This window comes from Euprymna scolopes, chromosome 27 (assembly GCF_053919585.1).
Source record: "Euprymna scolopes isolate OS-2025 chromosome 27, ASM5391958v1, whole genome shotgun sequence".
NCBI lineage: Eukaryota > Metazoa > Mollusca > Cephalopoda > Sepiida > Sepiolidae > Euprymna > Euprymna scolopes.
In genome coordinates, this window is record NC_136508.1 from 92481856 (window position 1) to 92497029 (window position 15174).

Sequence of the window (15174 nt, forward strand, 5' to 3'; positions counted from 1 at the left end):
TTCATCATATTTTGCTTTGGTTTTGATACGCCCAAATTCGAAGCTATCTCTTTACAACCCTTCCTTTTCATAACCTATCATACTTTAATAAATCAGAGTCCATTTTCTGTAGGCTATTTTTGAACCTAGTCAACGACAGGTACTTTTGCTAGTATATATATATATATATATATATATATTATATATATATATATATATATATATATATATACACACACACATTTGTTATATACACTCCCACAATATAACAGAAAGAATGGATGAGACTTTTTGAGTTAGAGGTTAAAATAACAGATTCAGTTCACAGGAGAAGGACAAATATGAGATAAAAATGGACCTGAAGGAAATGAGGATAAATAAAAACCTGGCCAAAGTTTGCAAATCAATTTCTTAAAACCGTTCAGCACATATGAGCATGTAAAACAGATGATGAACGCTAGCTTTTGATAAAAAAAAAACCTCATCCTTCCATATCACATGACATCTTCATACATATCTTCTCAGCATACAACATCCAAAAATAATACAATTCAAGTGATCACATACGTGACAGAAACAACAATTTCATTATTTATTCTATTACGATCCTTGTAAGTTACCCCACTTTATTAGAACTCTTCATTGATGTCACTCCAGAAATAGAAATAATCTATATATATAAAAGCCAAAATGTGTGTTAGTGTGTTTATGTGTGTGTGTGTGTGTGTGTGTGTGTGTTTTCTGTATGTCCGGCAAAGGCTTTTTTGGAGCGAGTTCTCTGGGGGGGGGGGTACTATGTTATAGAACTTTTTTATACTCCCTAGATTGTATGCATGATTTATGAAATGTCATAACTAGCTTTTATTTCAGCAACTTTTATCTTACAAAATTCACGTTGAGAATTTGTTTCTCTGCTACTGCTAAAGTGTGATATTTGACTTAGAAAACCATACGTTGACGTTCAACCACCTGGGTTTTTAAATGCTTATTTTCAACCGTTCTCAAGTCCCTGCCTTCATGGCGTCATGCTATTTCACCAGACTATTAGACTTGAGGCTTCGAGTTCGAGCCTACCTCCCTCTCAAAACTTTTTTCGCTATTTTTTTGTTTTTGTTTTTGTTCGTTCTTTTAATATTTAAACAGGTTTATTACTTCGTTTATTATTTTTGTTTTGATCTACCCTCCCACAAACACCCGGGCAATGCTGGGCGCCCCCGCTAGTCTATATATATAAAAAGCAAAACGGGCACGAGTATCTTTGTAAAGACTTTTTTCCGCAGGGTTTCTTGCATCCGTTACGTTTATGGAGAACTTTCCTTATACTCCCTAGATTATAATATCTCAGGTTCAAAAACAGACGTCATCTCTATCTTTATTTTGATCGACTTTTAAAATATTCCCTCCGTCCTGTCCTTTCATGTGTTTGTTTGTCTTTTTCGTATAAATAAAGTGAAACTGATTGAAACGAAGGCACACCGCCTGGCCTTCCAGGCCGGGACGTCTTGAAGGCAATTAGCTTTGATCAATGTGGGGGAAACCCTTCATATCAGATAATTGCTATTCATTTAGACACTACCAGAGTTCTCCCTTTTTGGGAGGAGCTGGTTTTCCCCAACATCGTTGGGAGACAAATAAATAAAACGGCAGAAAGCGGAAAGCTTAACTCATTCACTTAACTATCTATTTCTGCAAGTCAACATTTTGATTGACATCACTTAATTTGAATGCTTTACACTTCCTGTCATGTTATGACGTAGCAGTAAGACGTCAGGTTTTTCCACCTTCACGTCACAAGTTCGAGCCTGCCTGCCTGCCTACTACCACTTTTTTTTTCTTTGCTCAACACACACCTCAAAACACCTGGGAAACGCCAGGCACCCAGGCTAGTACAATATAAATGATTACCTGCTTGGTTGAAGAAACTTTGATACATCTGTGAAAATATGTTTTGTTTTCAGTCATACTCGTCAGCTCAACTTGTACGGACCCAAAAACCTGGGTAGAATTAACCGTTTGTGGCAAACAGACATCTGCAACCTACAGACAAAAAAGATCAAGAAGAAAAAATGCAGATAAAATAAATTAAAAGCACGATTCTATTTATTGAATCAGGAAATGTTTGGTTTTTATTCAAGTGTCATTGCTTATGTTGGGAAGAAATTGTTTTTTTTTAGGTCAAAATATGAACCTTGGTATGAAAAAACAAAACTTAAACCCTCTTGATGAAATCGACCAATCGCTAAATCTTGTGTTGAACATGAAATCTTGTGGGAACTCTTGTACCAACATGTGGTTGAGAATTAGAAATAGATGTCTTCCTCATTTGCTGGCCAAACATGCTACAAAACAACATGTGGTTGAGAATTAGAAATAGATGTCTTCCTCATTTGCTGGCCAGACATGCTACAAAACAACATGTGGTTGAGAATTAGAAATAGATATCTTCCTCATTTGCTGGCCAAACATGCTACAAAACAACATGTGGTTGAGAATTAGAAATAGATGTCTTCCTCATTTGCTGGCCAAACATGCTACAAAACAACACCGACTTTGGGATACTTCAGAGGATGTAAAAATGCCAGAAATGAAAAGCTGTTTTTGATCAAGTCACATGATGAACAAGTCTATAAAAGCAGCAACGATTTACAAAAAGAAAAACTTCAGTCGATAAATGATGATGATTGTTTTGATAGAACTCATCATCACTATCATCTCCAGAGCCGATTCAGCCATGAAAATGCAACAAACAGCTTCCTAAACAGAGCTACTCTGGATTGAAACAAAAATAAAAATTGCCTCAGTCTAGAAGGACTGAAATAAGTGCAGCATCAGAACAGATACTACACTTTGTTCCAAGGCAAAAAGGCTAAGAAAGATTTCTTTTGAATAACCTTTAAACAAAGTATATTTTCCATCCATCCGATTGATATTTTCAAAAAATCTAACATCTCCTTTTGTCTCTTTTGAAGGAATAAATATTATTTTATTCATAACTTGAAAAATTAAAATCTAAATCAAATCGTAACATGTGCCCCCTTCCTCACTTCTAATGAAACAAAAAGATTTATTTTTGATTCAAACTTACATTTGTTGAAGGTTCAAGCATGACAACAGTTGAACATCTTTTCTCATAAACAAACGCCCAAAATTTGTTTGCTGTGTTTTTATTCGGTTGTAAAGTTAAAATGATTTCATTCTCCATGTTGAACCCCTAGCAACAACAAAAGGTAAAACTTATTTATTATTCAAAAAAAAAAAAAAATTGCTTTTGCAAGAATTTTTAGTTTTATCAACAGGGACAAATAATTTCAGATTGGAGTTCTACTTTTTTTTTTTTTTTTTTTTTTTTTTTTTTTTTTGCAAAATTGTTGATTTTTCTTATAATAGAGTTAAAAAATTTCGCTTGTTTCTTGAATTAGATCAAATAAGGCATTTTCAAAATTATTTAAGTGTTTATTTTTGATTTGATAATGAGGAAGTCTTTAGACTATAGTGGGACGTAGCCAATCTTTTAGACTTCCTATGTTCACCGTATGAATGAATTAGCAACTTGAAATTCCATGTTAATTTTAAACATCTGCGCGAGCCTTTTCTAGTCTCACACAAAAACAGAAGTTCACACCTCAAGCTATATTACTTGTCATATACATACGCGCACACGTCCACACACGTACATATATTCACGTTCGCGTACATACACTCACATTCACGTGTATACACACACACGCTAACATACGCACACGAACGCACACATGGGCAACGTCACTTCCCTTTCAAAGGAAATCCACACATGCATAAAAGACCACCGGAAACACCTATAAAAGAAAGAGCAATAAGCAGCATCTTCCTTTTCCAACTCGCCTTCCAAGGTGAGTGGTTGGCGCACCAGCCACCGCCGTTCCAGCAGGCGCGCACACACGCACATGTGTGCCTCATGCCATTTGCTACTATGTGGGGCAAAAAGTTAACAAACCGTACGTACACTTTATACGCTTTCTCTCTCTCCATGAACTGGATTGACATTCTCACTCTTTCTCTCTCTATATATACAACTTGTCCCTGAGAATACCTTTGCGTAGCTGACTGCTAACTGATGTCAACCCTCTATCGTTTGTCTTTGTCTACACGCTGGACTATCATTCTCGTTTCTACTATATTACTCACTTCTCTTCCCACGCGCAAACAAACAATAGTGAGATAAACACACATTTCCTTTTCTTTCTACACCACCAGTCCCGCAACAAACGATGGTTACACCCGCGCAAAGATGAACACGTGTTATATCTAAAACATTCATTCTTTCAACAGTAAATAAACAACACGTTTATCTTATCCATCAATTGAGTTTTTGTTTCCTTCAATTCTATTCGTTTCATTATTTTCTTTTGTAACGGGATTAGGATTTATATATCCTAGTCCTCTACACATCCAATGTACCCATATTGTTTAGCACACATTAACTCATTTTTGCATGCATACTTTTTAGTATTAAACAAATGATTTACACAAATGCTCTAGTGTCGCTTAAATATGGCTAAAAGGCAAAGCAAAAAAAAATCATAATTGAAAATTATAAAATTGAAAAATCAAATAAAAATATTCCAAAATAATTATCAGTTATTATCTATGCAAACTTGATGAGAAAAAAAAATGTGTAAAGAAAAAAATGCATTGAAACAACATTTTGTGTTCTTTACTCTTTTCAAAAGTTAATAAATTAAAAATCTAGAAATTCAACCAAAACTTGTTAACTGAATTACTTACATCGATATAAAAAGGTCCTTGAAAATTATTGCGATTAGCAAATTCTAAAACTGCAAGAAAAAAAATTGAGTTCAATATAAACAATGATTGAAAGAATAAAAAATGAACCATAACGATTGACTTAAGTTGAAATTAAATCTGTTCCCAATTTCAGTTTAAATTTTTATTAATATCTACAAAAGTACATGTGTCATGACTTAATGTATGAATTAAGTCTTTTATTTGCCAGTTGGAAAAGGTTCTTAAGTCTATTCATAAAATTTAGTTTTAGTCCGATTGTCTACACGTGGCTTGCGGCGTCGCTGCTCTATCCAAAGATGGCTGCTGACATGCGGCGGCTGATGTTGTTCTCACATGAAGACATGATAACTGTTGAAGCAGGGGAGGCAATTTTGCATTTACAGAAAAGAGAATTATTTCCCTTTGAGCATGTTATCGCCCTAATATGAAATCTAGATTTAAGTAAAAATTTGTACTTATGCAGGAATCTTACAATGTACAAATATTTCATAGCAAAAACCAAGTAATGGAATGAGATGAATGAACATGGCAATATGTTTGAGCAAAGGCTCTCACATATTAGGACACTGTTACCTGGCTGCTCAGAACCAATACTCATCCACTATATCAAAAGAATGGCCTAATAGATTTTACCATTGGTTTTTACTGTGGCATCAATTTGGATTACAGAGGAGAGAAGTTATAGATGTAAGAATATATAAAAACTCTTGATGATTGTTTGTAATAATATTCTGCTTGAAGTCATCTGAAAGATGACTGACAGTTTCCTATACCATCTACGTACAACTGTTTACTGCTTAATTTTGAATAATTATCAATATTATTCGTACACACAAAAAAAACAACAAAAAAAACGGGAAATGTAGATCCAGGCTAACATTATCTATGCGTGCATTTTCTAGACTAAACTTTTGTATAAGCAATATCGCCTGAAGGGGTCTCTCATTACTTGTAACTGTCTCATGAATGTGTAATGATATGTTAATGCTTATGTAAAACAAGTAAAACTAATTATATATATATATATATATATATATATATATATATATATATATATATATATATATATATATATATATATATTTACTGATTGGTTTCCAAGATGTAAATTCAATGAAACTCGCATCTTCTTTTTTGGTTTGATGAAGTGTTGTCCCTGAATTGGGACTCCACTGAACTCCTAGATGTAAATGTATATGTGTGTGTGTGTGTGTGTGTGTGTGTGTGTGTGTGTGTGTGTGCGTGCGTGTGTTATAATAGACAAAAAGAAAAGAAAACAACAAAAATAATGTGGCCTTTATTCTGAAACTCTGTTGGTCAACATACCAAGGTCAATCATTGATTGTTGTTAAACTGAAGTAAAGTGAATATCACTAATTGGTATTTAACTGGCTATATACTATTTCTGTAACATAAATTTATTTACAGCAAAATAAATTCTGCTATCATTTTCAACTAACTTATTTTTACTTTAAAAAATAAAAAAATATTAGCGTACTAATTTATAATAAGTTTCATCATAAATATTTGATAATTAATGCATTTGCTTTAAAAATCGAATTCTGTACATTGTATAAATATCTTTGTTATTTGATATGCATTTTATTTACTTTGGTTTCAAAACTGTTTCAGTACCGAAATATAGATTTTTATAGATTTCCACCCTGTTGGATAGCATATCACAAATTCAAAATATGATGTTTACAGTTTATATTTTTATGTGTTTTAAAAAGGCCACATGACAGAAAGGGCTAAAACCAATTATTCATTTTGCTAAAAACTCATTTCGAGTTTTTACACAACCTCAATATTACATTCAAAATCATGTATTCTTAAAGCTTACCAATTAAACTTTTAAAAATTATATTGTCAAAAAAAAAACCAAAAACAAAGTTGCATAGTTTAAAAAGGAGGAGGAGAGTAAAAATGAAAGTAAAGATTCCCGGGTAATACCGGCTCAATATTCTAATTATATAAGGTGTGTTCAAATGCAACCCAGACAACGCCGAGTATCATTGTTAGTATAGTAATGATTTCAAAAGTTAAAAAGAAAAAATATAACTTGGGTGCCATCAGCTAGAATCAAAACCAAAATATTTAGCACTCCAGCTTTAGTTACTACCGATTGAGCTATCGATCAATGGTGAGACAGGTTAAAAATAAGGCGATTTCAAATTATGAATGTATATTTGCAAATGCACAGAACTAACAAGTTTAGTTGACTGCCAAGGTCAATTATTTTTTTATTTTCAAATTTGACTCCTTAGTATCTGAAATGCAATATATATATATATATATATATATGTATATTTATGCATTCTTTTTTAAAATGAGACTCTCTTCCATTTTTAAACAAAAGCAAGCTTTATTTATGTTGTTTTTAGCAAATAATTAAAAATAAATGCAATTCAAAATCAATTAAATCAACTTTAAATAATATTCTTAAACACAACAATTAAAACAATTCTATCACTAAAAACGATTAATAATCGACTTTATAAATAAAAATAGGTTTTATTCAATCTAATATGTAAATTAGGCAACGACTTGAACTTAGATTTTCTATTAATTAATAAAATATATAATATATACAGACAATAAAATATATAATAATATATACAGACAATAAAATATATAATAATATATACAGACAATAAAATATATAATATATACAGACAATAAAATATATAATAATATATACAGACAATAAAATATATAATAATATATACAGACAATAAAATATATAATAATATATACAGACAATAAAATATATAATAATATATACAGACAATAAAATATATAATAATATATACAGACGTTATGAGGTAATAAAAGTGAATAAAATACATTTTCATGATGGAAATTAATTTATAAAACAGTTTTACTTTTCTATATATTAATCAAATTGTGAACAAACAGACAAGAATACAAGTTTATTATGATAGATATTGTGTACAATATAATAATCATAAAATTTCTCTATAATATTAATACGAAATCTGCATTGAGTAAAATATATGATGTTTAAGCATCTTTTATGACCGGGCAACACTATACGCTAGTATATATTACAAAACTTACTATTCACGTTGGTATATACAGGTTCTGCATTAGTCGCTGTTGATTGTTGAGATCGAACCAAAGGGAATACAAATTCCTGTAAGAGAATTAAGCAAAAAAAAAATCTTTTAAAAAAACAAAACAAAAGGTATATATTTTTTAAATCATTAAAATCTCAGACACAAAACACATGCAACTAAAATTTTGCGAAATGATGCAAATATCTAACTGTAAAGCAAACAAATATTTTATAGCTTTTACGTTTAAAGTGACCAAGTGTTCAGGTATATCTTTACCAATCAGAAGACCACCATTTTGTGTGTTGCATTATTATGAATAGCAGATGAGTGCCAAAAGAAATAGAAAAATAAACGGAATAAAAATCTGGATTTACATATTACATTTACATTCTCAGCTAAACAGTTGGTCTAAAATGAATTATGGGACATGTAATGTGTTATACAAGCAAAGAATAACAGAGATTAGTACTGAAGAAGGAATACATAATGCCCCAATTACAATGAGAAGAACACATGTTCACAGGGCCAGAGAGAATGGGCATACATTTGATAAGTAATGCACTTATTTTGTGTTGGTTGTGTCTTGGGAATTTATGCAACTCTTACTAAAATCAGCACACAACAGACACAGTATCAGGATTTGTAAAGGCCATGCAAAGATGAACAGTCAATCGGACGATACTACACTTTTTTGGTCTTGGTTAATGGCAGAGAAATCCGTCATGACTGATACATTTTTTTTTTTTTTTTATTAACCAGAGTGCCCCTTTTGGGGAGCTGCCCCCATCCCTACACACACACACACACTAAAAACCGACTTTGTATCTAACGCTGCCCTTGTGGGGAGGCAAGTAAACAAAATAATAAATACCAAGGGAAATGAAATATCAGTCCAAGCAAGATAAATCAGATCATTCTGACCGCATACAACAATCCTTTTGATAAAAATCAAGATAAAAATTTCAGCTTTTTTTTTTTTTTTTTTTTGGTAAAAAGCACTTTTTATCGATTAAATGGTTTCATGATTAAAACAAGTAATTTTAATGCTTGGAACGTTAATAATAAAATTTAGATAAAAATTTTCACTCAGTGAATTTTAAATGTAATCACCATTAAACAACATCAATCATTCCTCTAAATGTAATCGTGACATTGATAATTTACACTACGGACATTTTGAAATCTCTACAATAACCAGAGTCAAAATAATTCATAACTTAATTTTGATAATTTTTGGACTAATTACATTTGTTAATTTCATCAAAATGCTATGCTTGCATGATTTGGTACTCTTTGAGGACCCCCATGTGGTTGTAACTCAAAATAAAATGACTGGCGACGCATTTTCTGTCCATGTGAAAGAAATCCACGTAGGAACATGTAATTTCTTACATGATGCAATATACATTTTCATGATAACTCTTCTAGTTAAATAATATGAGCATTCAATATTATACAACCTTGTACCTCTTATTTAGCATTCATGTTTCGATGCCATTTTGTAGTTCATTTTTTCCAATGTGTATTAACATGTCTTTAACATTCTTTTCACGTCCTGTTGGCATCACTATATAGCACCGATATTTCATGTTATACATTAACAAACTGTTTCACTTTTTGTCTTTTTAAATTTTTTTTACAAAGGAGTCACCACTTATTAAGGCCCGGAGACCACTCAAGGATAAAGGTTAATGAGTGCGTGGGAGTCAATTGGATAATATCGTAGTAATCATTAGTAGTGGAAATTTGGTAAATTGGATTATTTAACGGGAACGGCTCATCATGAATTTGTTTAGAAAAGTTCCAGAGGCGGGCAGTTCTAATAAAGAAGCTTTGTTCATGGAATCTACGTTTAAAGAGTGGAGGAAATTATTGATAGTGGTTTCAGCTAGACAAGTGTTTTTCATGAAAGTTTGGTAAAGGGGGACCATAGATAGAGTTCAGAAGAACACTTGCCATGAAAAATGATAAAGCAGAGACAGGCTTGCAATGTCTCTTCTGTTAGAAAGAGGTTTCAGGTGAAAAAAAGGGAAATCCCCTACTAGGCTTTGAAGTCTATTTTGAACTTTGTCTAGGCAGGATAAGTATTTCTAGCAACTCCTAGCCAGATGTGGCAATAGTATTTTATCCTAGAACGTACTTGGCTCTTATACAGGTAGAGAATTGCATCAGCAGTGATATATCTACTGGAGTGGTAGAATGATCCCATCATTTTTCCAGCAACCTTGGAAACGGATTTGATGTATGTGTTTCATTTCCAATCAGGAGTAAAGGTCAGGCCCAGAAGCTTGTCAAAACATGGAGCCTCCTCAAGACAAGTGCCATTCATTTCAATTGATGCCAGACGAGGATCAGAGCATTGATAATGTAAAGATAGAAGCTTGGTTTTAGATGCTTTAAAGTAACAAGCCACTCCTTTCCCCATCGCACCATGTGCTCAAGATCAGAGGAGAGAGAATCAGAGAGAACTTTATCATTTACGGTCTTTGAAGTGTTGCCACAGATAGTAGTATAAATGTCTACGAATGATCTTAGGATGTGATTTGGGAGATCATTGATGTAGATCAAGAAGAGAGGGTTTTTTGGGGTTTTTTTTTTTACAAAAGCAACACAACTTATCAAGGCCAAGAGGCCACTCGAGGATAAGAGTTAAAGAGTGTACAATAGACAATTGGACAATAAAGTAATCGTTAGTAATGGAAATTCGGTAAACTTGTTAACTTATATGGAATGGCTCATCAAAAACTTGTTTACGTTAAGACTTGAAGACAACCATATTGTAGTCAGCTGGAAAGCAGGAAAACGGAAGACAATTCCATAGGCGTACAGTTCTAAGAAAGAAACTTTGTTCATGGAATCTACATTTAGGTTTAGGTACAGATAAAGAGTGGGGGAATTATTGATAGTGTTTTCAGCTAGACGAGTGTTTCTTGTGAAAGTTTAGCGAGTGGGGACCATAGATTGGAGCTCAGTTGAGCACTTGCCATGAAAATAACGATAAAGCAGAGACAAACTCGCAACATCTCTTCTGTGAGAAAGAGATTGCAGGGAAAAGAAAAGGACATCCCCTACGAGGCTACAAAGTCTATTTTGAACTCTATCAAAGCAGGATAAGTCCTTTCTAGCAGCTCCTGCACAGATGTGGCAATAGTACTCCATCCTTGGATGTACCTGGCTCTTATATGGATAGAGAATTGCATTAGCAGTGAGATACCTACTGGATCGATAGAAGGATCCAACCATTTTTCCAGCGGCATTGGCAACAGATTTAATGTATGTGTTCCATTTAAGATCAGGAGTAAAGGTCAAGCCCATAAGTTTGTCAAAACATGAGACCTCCTGAAGACGAGAGCCATTCATTTCAATTGATGCCAGATGTGGATCAGAATGTTGATGATGTAAAGAGAGAAGCTTGGTTTTAGATGCATTAAAAGTAACCAGACACTCCTTTCCCCATTGTACTACATGCTCAAGATCAGAGGAAAGAGAATCAGAGAAAACTTGTTCATTTACGGTCTTAGATGTGCTACCATAGATAGTAGTGTCATCAGCATAAATGTCTACGAATGATGTATGATGTAAAGATATGATTTGGAAGATCATTAATATAGATCAGGAAGAGAATTGAGAGCTTCTGATTTCTGCCCATCAACCACTACTCTTATGAACCTATCAGAAAGAAATTATTTAATAATTGAGAAGACATTTCCAGCTATACCATAGCTAGAGATCTTGTGAAGTAAATCTTTATGCCATACTCTATCAAAGGTCTTTGATATGTCAAGAGCAATTGCCCTAGAAAGGTTTCCTCCGTTGAGAGATTCACTAATCCTATGAGATATAACTGTAAGCACATCTGCTGTAGATCTAGCAGAACAGAAACCATATTGTGTGTCACTAAGAAAGTTATTTTTGATGAGATGGTTGATTACTTCTGTATTTAACACAGATTCCAGCAACTTACTCATGACGCACAGGAGACTTATTGGGCTGTACGGAGAGGGAGATGAGTGATCACCTGAATTCTTAAATACATGCATACTGATGAGATTTTCCAGGGTGATGGGAAGCAATTCTCCTTAAGACAACGTTTAAACAGTTTTGTAAGTATGGGCGCTAGTTCTGATTGAAGTTTTTTGAGTACTATAATCGGAATACCATCAGGGCCGGTTGCTTTACTGGAATCAAGGTTTTTGATTAGCTTGGCAACATCACATACAGATATTTGTATATCACATAGCATGTTTTCTGATACAGGAGGAAATATTGAAGGTTGGCGGCTTTAGTCGCAAAGGGTAGAATTAGCTGCAAAGTTCTTGGCAAAGAGTTTGGCTTTGTCTGATGCTGACGAGCTTACCTCAGGTCTATTGATGATAGTTGGGATAGAGCACATGCTTCTGTTCAGGATTCTGTTTGCTATTTGCCAAAACTGGTGGGAACCAAGCCACTGCTCAGCTACTTTGGACTTAACAGACTGAGAATACAGGTCTCTTGCGTTCTTTATTACTTTTTTACAATAGTTGCTGGCAGTCCTGAAAGCAGCTTTAGTCTCAGTACATCTATTATGTTGGAAGCAATGGAAAAGGTGATTTCTGTGCGCAATGGCAGCAGCACATTCTGGAGAGAACCACGGCTGGCTATTAGGTTTTTGCTGGAACTATTTTGAGGGTATAAAACCGTCTATACTTAAAATTAACTATTCCGTCAGGTCTGATACTATAGAGGACACATCCTTTTTAAACATGGAATGCAGAGGTAGATCTGATATGTACGGAACCTATCCCAGTCAGCCATAAAGTATCAATATTCTGTATGATGGAGAGGTACATCTGAGGACTTATTATATTTCATTTTTATCTTAACTGATAAAACAGAGTGGTTGGAAGATCCAAGTAGAGACAAAACCGAAGCTGAACACAGTTTGGGGCAAGTGGTGAAAAAAAAGGTCTAGGAGATTTGTGTACTGGCCGTCAGTATCGGGCACATGGTTGAGTTCATGAACAATCTGAGTGAGGTCATAAGCAATGGAGAAATCATGACAGAAACTTCCCTCATCGTCGGCCTTGTTTGAGTGAGTTAACCATTCCACATTGTGAACATTGAAGTCTCCACATACGTGAATATTAGCTAAAGATAAGCAAATAGGATGTGGTCAATTTTCTCAGATATGCTTTTAAAGATAGTAACTCCGCTGTTGTGGGAGCGATAGATAGCAAATATAAATGCAGTACTTTGAGTAAGTGCAACCCGGAAGCACATATAGGGTAAGTTAGGATCTTCTCTGGAGATGTCCCTACCACATAGAAAGCCTTCTTTAATATAGACACATATTCCATGCCCATGGCGATGGGGGTCAGATTTGGAAGTTAAATTAGAGTATCCTTTAATTACGAACTTATTGGGGGTCCTGATCGCATAGGGTAGAATTAGCTGCAAAGTTCTTAGTAAATGCTGACGAGACTACCTTAGTTCCATTGATGATGTGTGGTCATATCATTGATGCAATAAAAACACAAACGGTGTGCTAAGAAATTGAAACATGTATACAGCTAAATATGAAATGAATATCTAATATTCAAAATTTATACTATTACTAGTGGACGCTACCTAGTGTTGCTTGGGATTAAACAATGTATTAATATCAATTATTGGCTTTTCCACAAAAGAAGAAGAAAAAAGAAAAAGCAAGAACTGTGATCCTGAATAGAACTATAAGATGTTCAGTTCACTACCATATGCATTATATGCAGCAGTTTGGTCATGTGATAAACCTAAGCCGTGATTAATTTAATATGCTGCTGCTGCTTCTATTGGTTTGTCAGTCATTATTGCAATATGTCACCATTGTAACATAATTCCAAGTGGGATACAATTTTATTTTACAGACATTTAATGGAAATATTTTTTTTGTTATAAAGAATGTATGACAAATTTTCACAAAGGAAACCGATGAATGACAATAAAATATTTAGTTTGTAGGCCGTCGGTTGCTATTGCTGACAACAGATGCAAAACAGACAGGTTCTTCTTTATTATAGAAGTTGTTGCTGATTTTATTTTGCACGAGTTGATTTTTTTAAAGTTGGCTTCTTTTTTGGTTGTCTTCTGAAGTATTTGGTTTCATTTCACATTTTGATTGCATGCATGTTTTGATGGTAATGTCTTCCTTCTTTTGTCGCATTTCAGAAACACTTGCTTGTTATTGCACTTATGATATTGCTTGTAGCCGAAATCGTACCTTTGTTCTGATTATTTTACTTACACAATGTTTAATTCACTTCTGGTTTTATCAATTATTTGTTAATAATCAGAAATTGTTTGTAGAATTTCGAACAGAATTCTTTATTTTTGAATGAGAATTTTCCCCATTCATAACACAGGTATAAAAGTTCTCAGAATAAACACAGTACAAAGAAAATTAATATTTTATATTCTGAGTTTTGCATTTTTAGTTCCCAAATGTTTGGGTAAATCTTTCCTGAGCATCAAGCCTTCATCTTGTGTGTTGTATTATCCCACATAGGTGTTGGAAGAAAGAAAAAGGGTTATAGCAAAGAAAAAGCTGAATTTACCAACGTACATATTTATTCTTACATAAACACTTTGTCAGAGAGAAACAGAAAAGGGAATATGGAATATGTAAGGTCATAGACATTATAATGATTATAATACACAAAAGAAGTACAGGCATTAGTACCAAACAAAAATACATCACTGTCCCAAAATAATGAATGTGAGCACATGTGTTGCCAGGATAAGCAAAATATAAGTAAATATAACATTTGTGTTGATTGTGTTCTGTGGGTCTATGCAACTGCTACCAGAAATGGGATCTGAAGGACACAAGTTCAGGGTTTTTAAAGACCATAGCCAGCCAGTAGAATGACATCTGATGTCCTTGGAAGACCAGCCAGAAAGAGAGAGACTCATTCTGACTTTTACACATATGTGGAAGAAGTTTTCTTAATTTCTAGATGGGAGAGTGCATATATCCAATGTTAAATAAAATAACTCAAGGGAAGTAACTCAGATAATTCTGGAGTCAGTAATACTTTTTGTAAGGTGTATACCGTCGACATGCTCAATAGAATACCCTCCCTCATATTTGTAGATCTGACAGACAAACATTTTAAATATTGATTCAGCTTATAACCATATGAATATATCTTTTTGGTCACATGATTATTAGTTATTATAGTTCTCGATTCCAATAAAAAAAATACATTCTGATTAAACTTTAACACTTATAATTACAAATCTTGATAAATCTATGCAGCATCTTCAAAACTACAAACTGATGCAGATGTTGCCCGACTACACTTTCATCATA

The 15174-nt window shown here is 33.5% G+C and overlaps 1 protein-coding gene across 4 annotated transcripts in view; it reads right to left on the reverse strand.

The window, feature by feature from the left end:
• Positions 1–15174, reverse strand: part of LOC145248990 (uncharacterized) — a 351345-nt gene that overhangs the window by 12996 nt on the left and 323175 nt on the right. For all 4 annotated transcript variants that reach the window (XM_080110828.1, XM_080110829.1, XM_080110831.1 and 1 more), the window contains 4 exons: positions 7846–7921; positions 4744–4793; positions 3065–3190; positions 1885–2016 (listed from right to left, as the gene is read on the reverse strand). In XM_080110828.1, coding sequence (XP_079966954.1) covers positions 1885–2016; positions 3065–3190; positions 4744–4793; positions 7846–7921 — 384 coding nt within the window. The remainder of the gene's footprint in view (positions 1–1884; positions 2017–3064; positions 3191–4743; positions 4794–7845; positions 7922–15174) is intronic.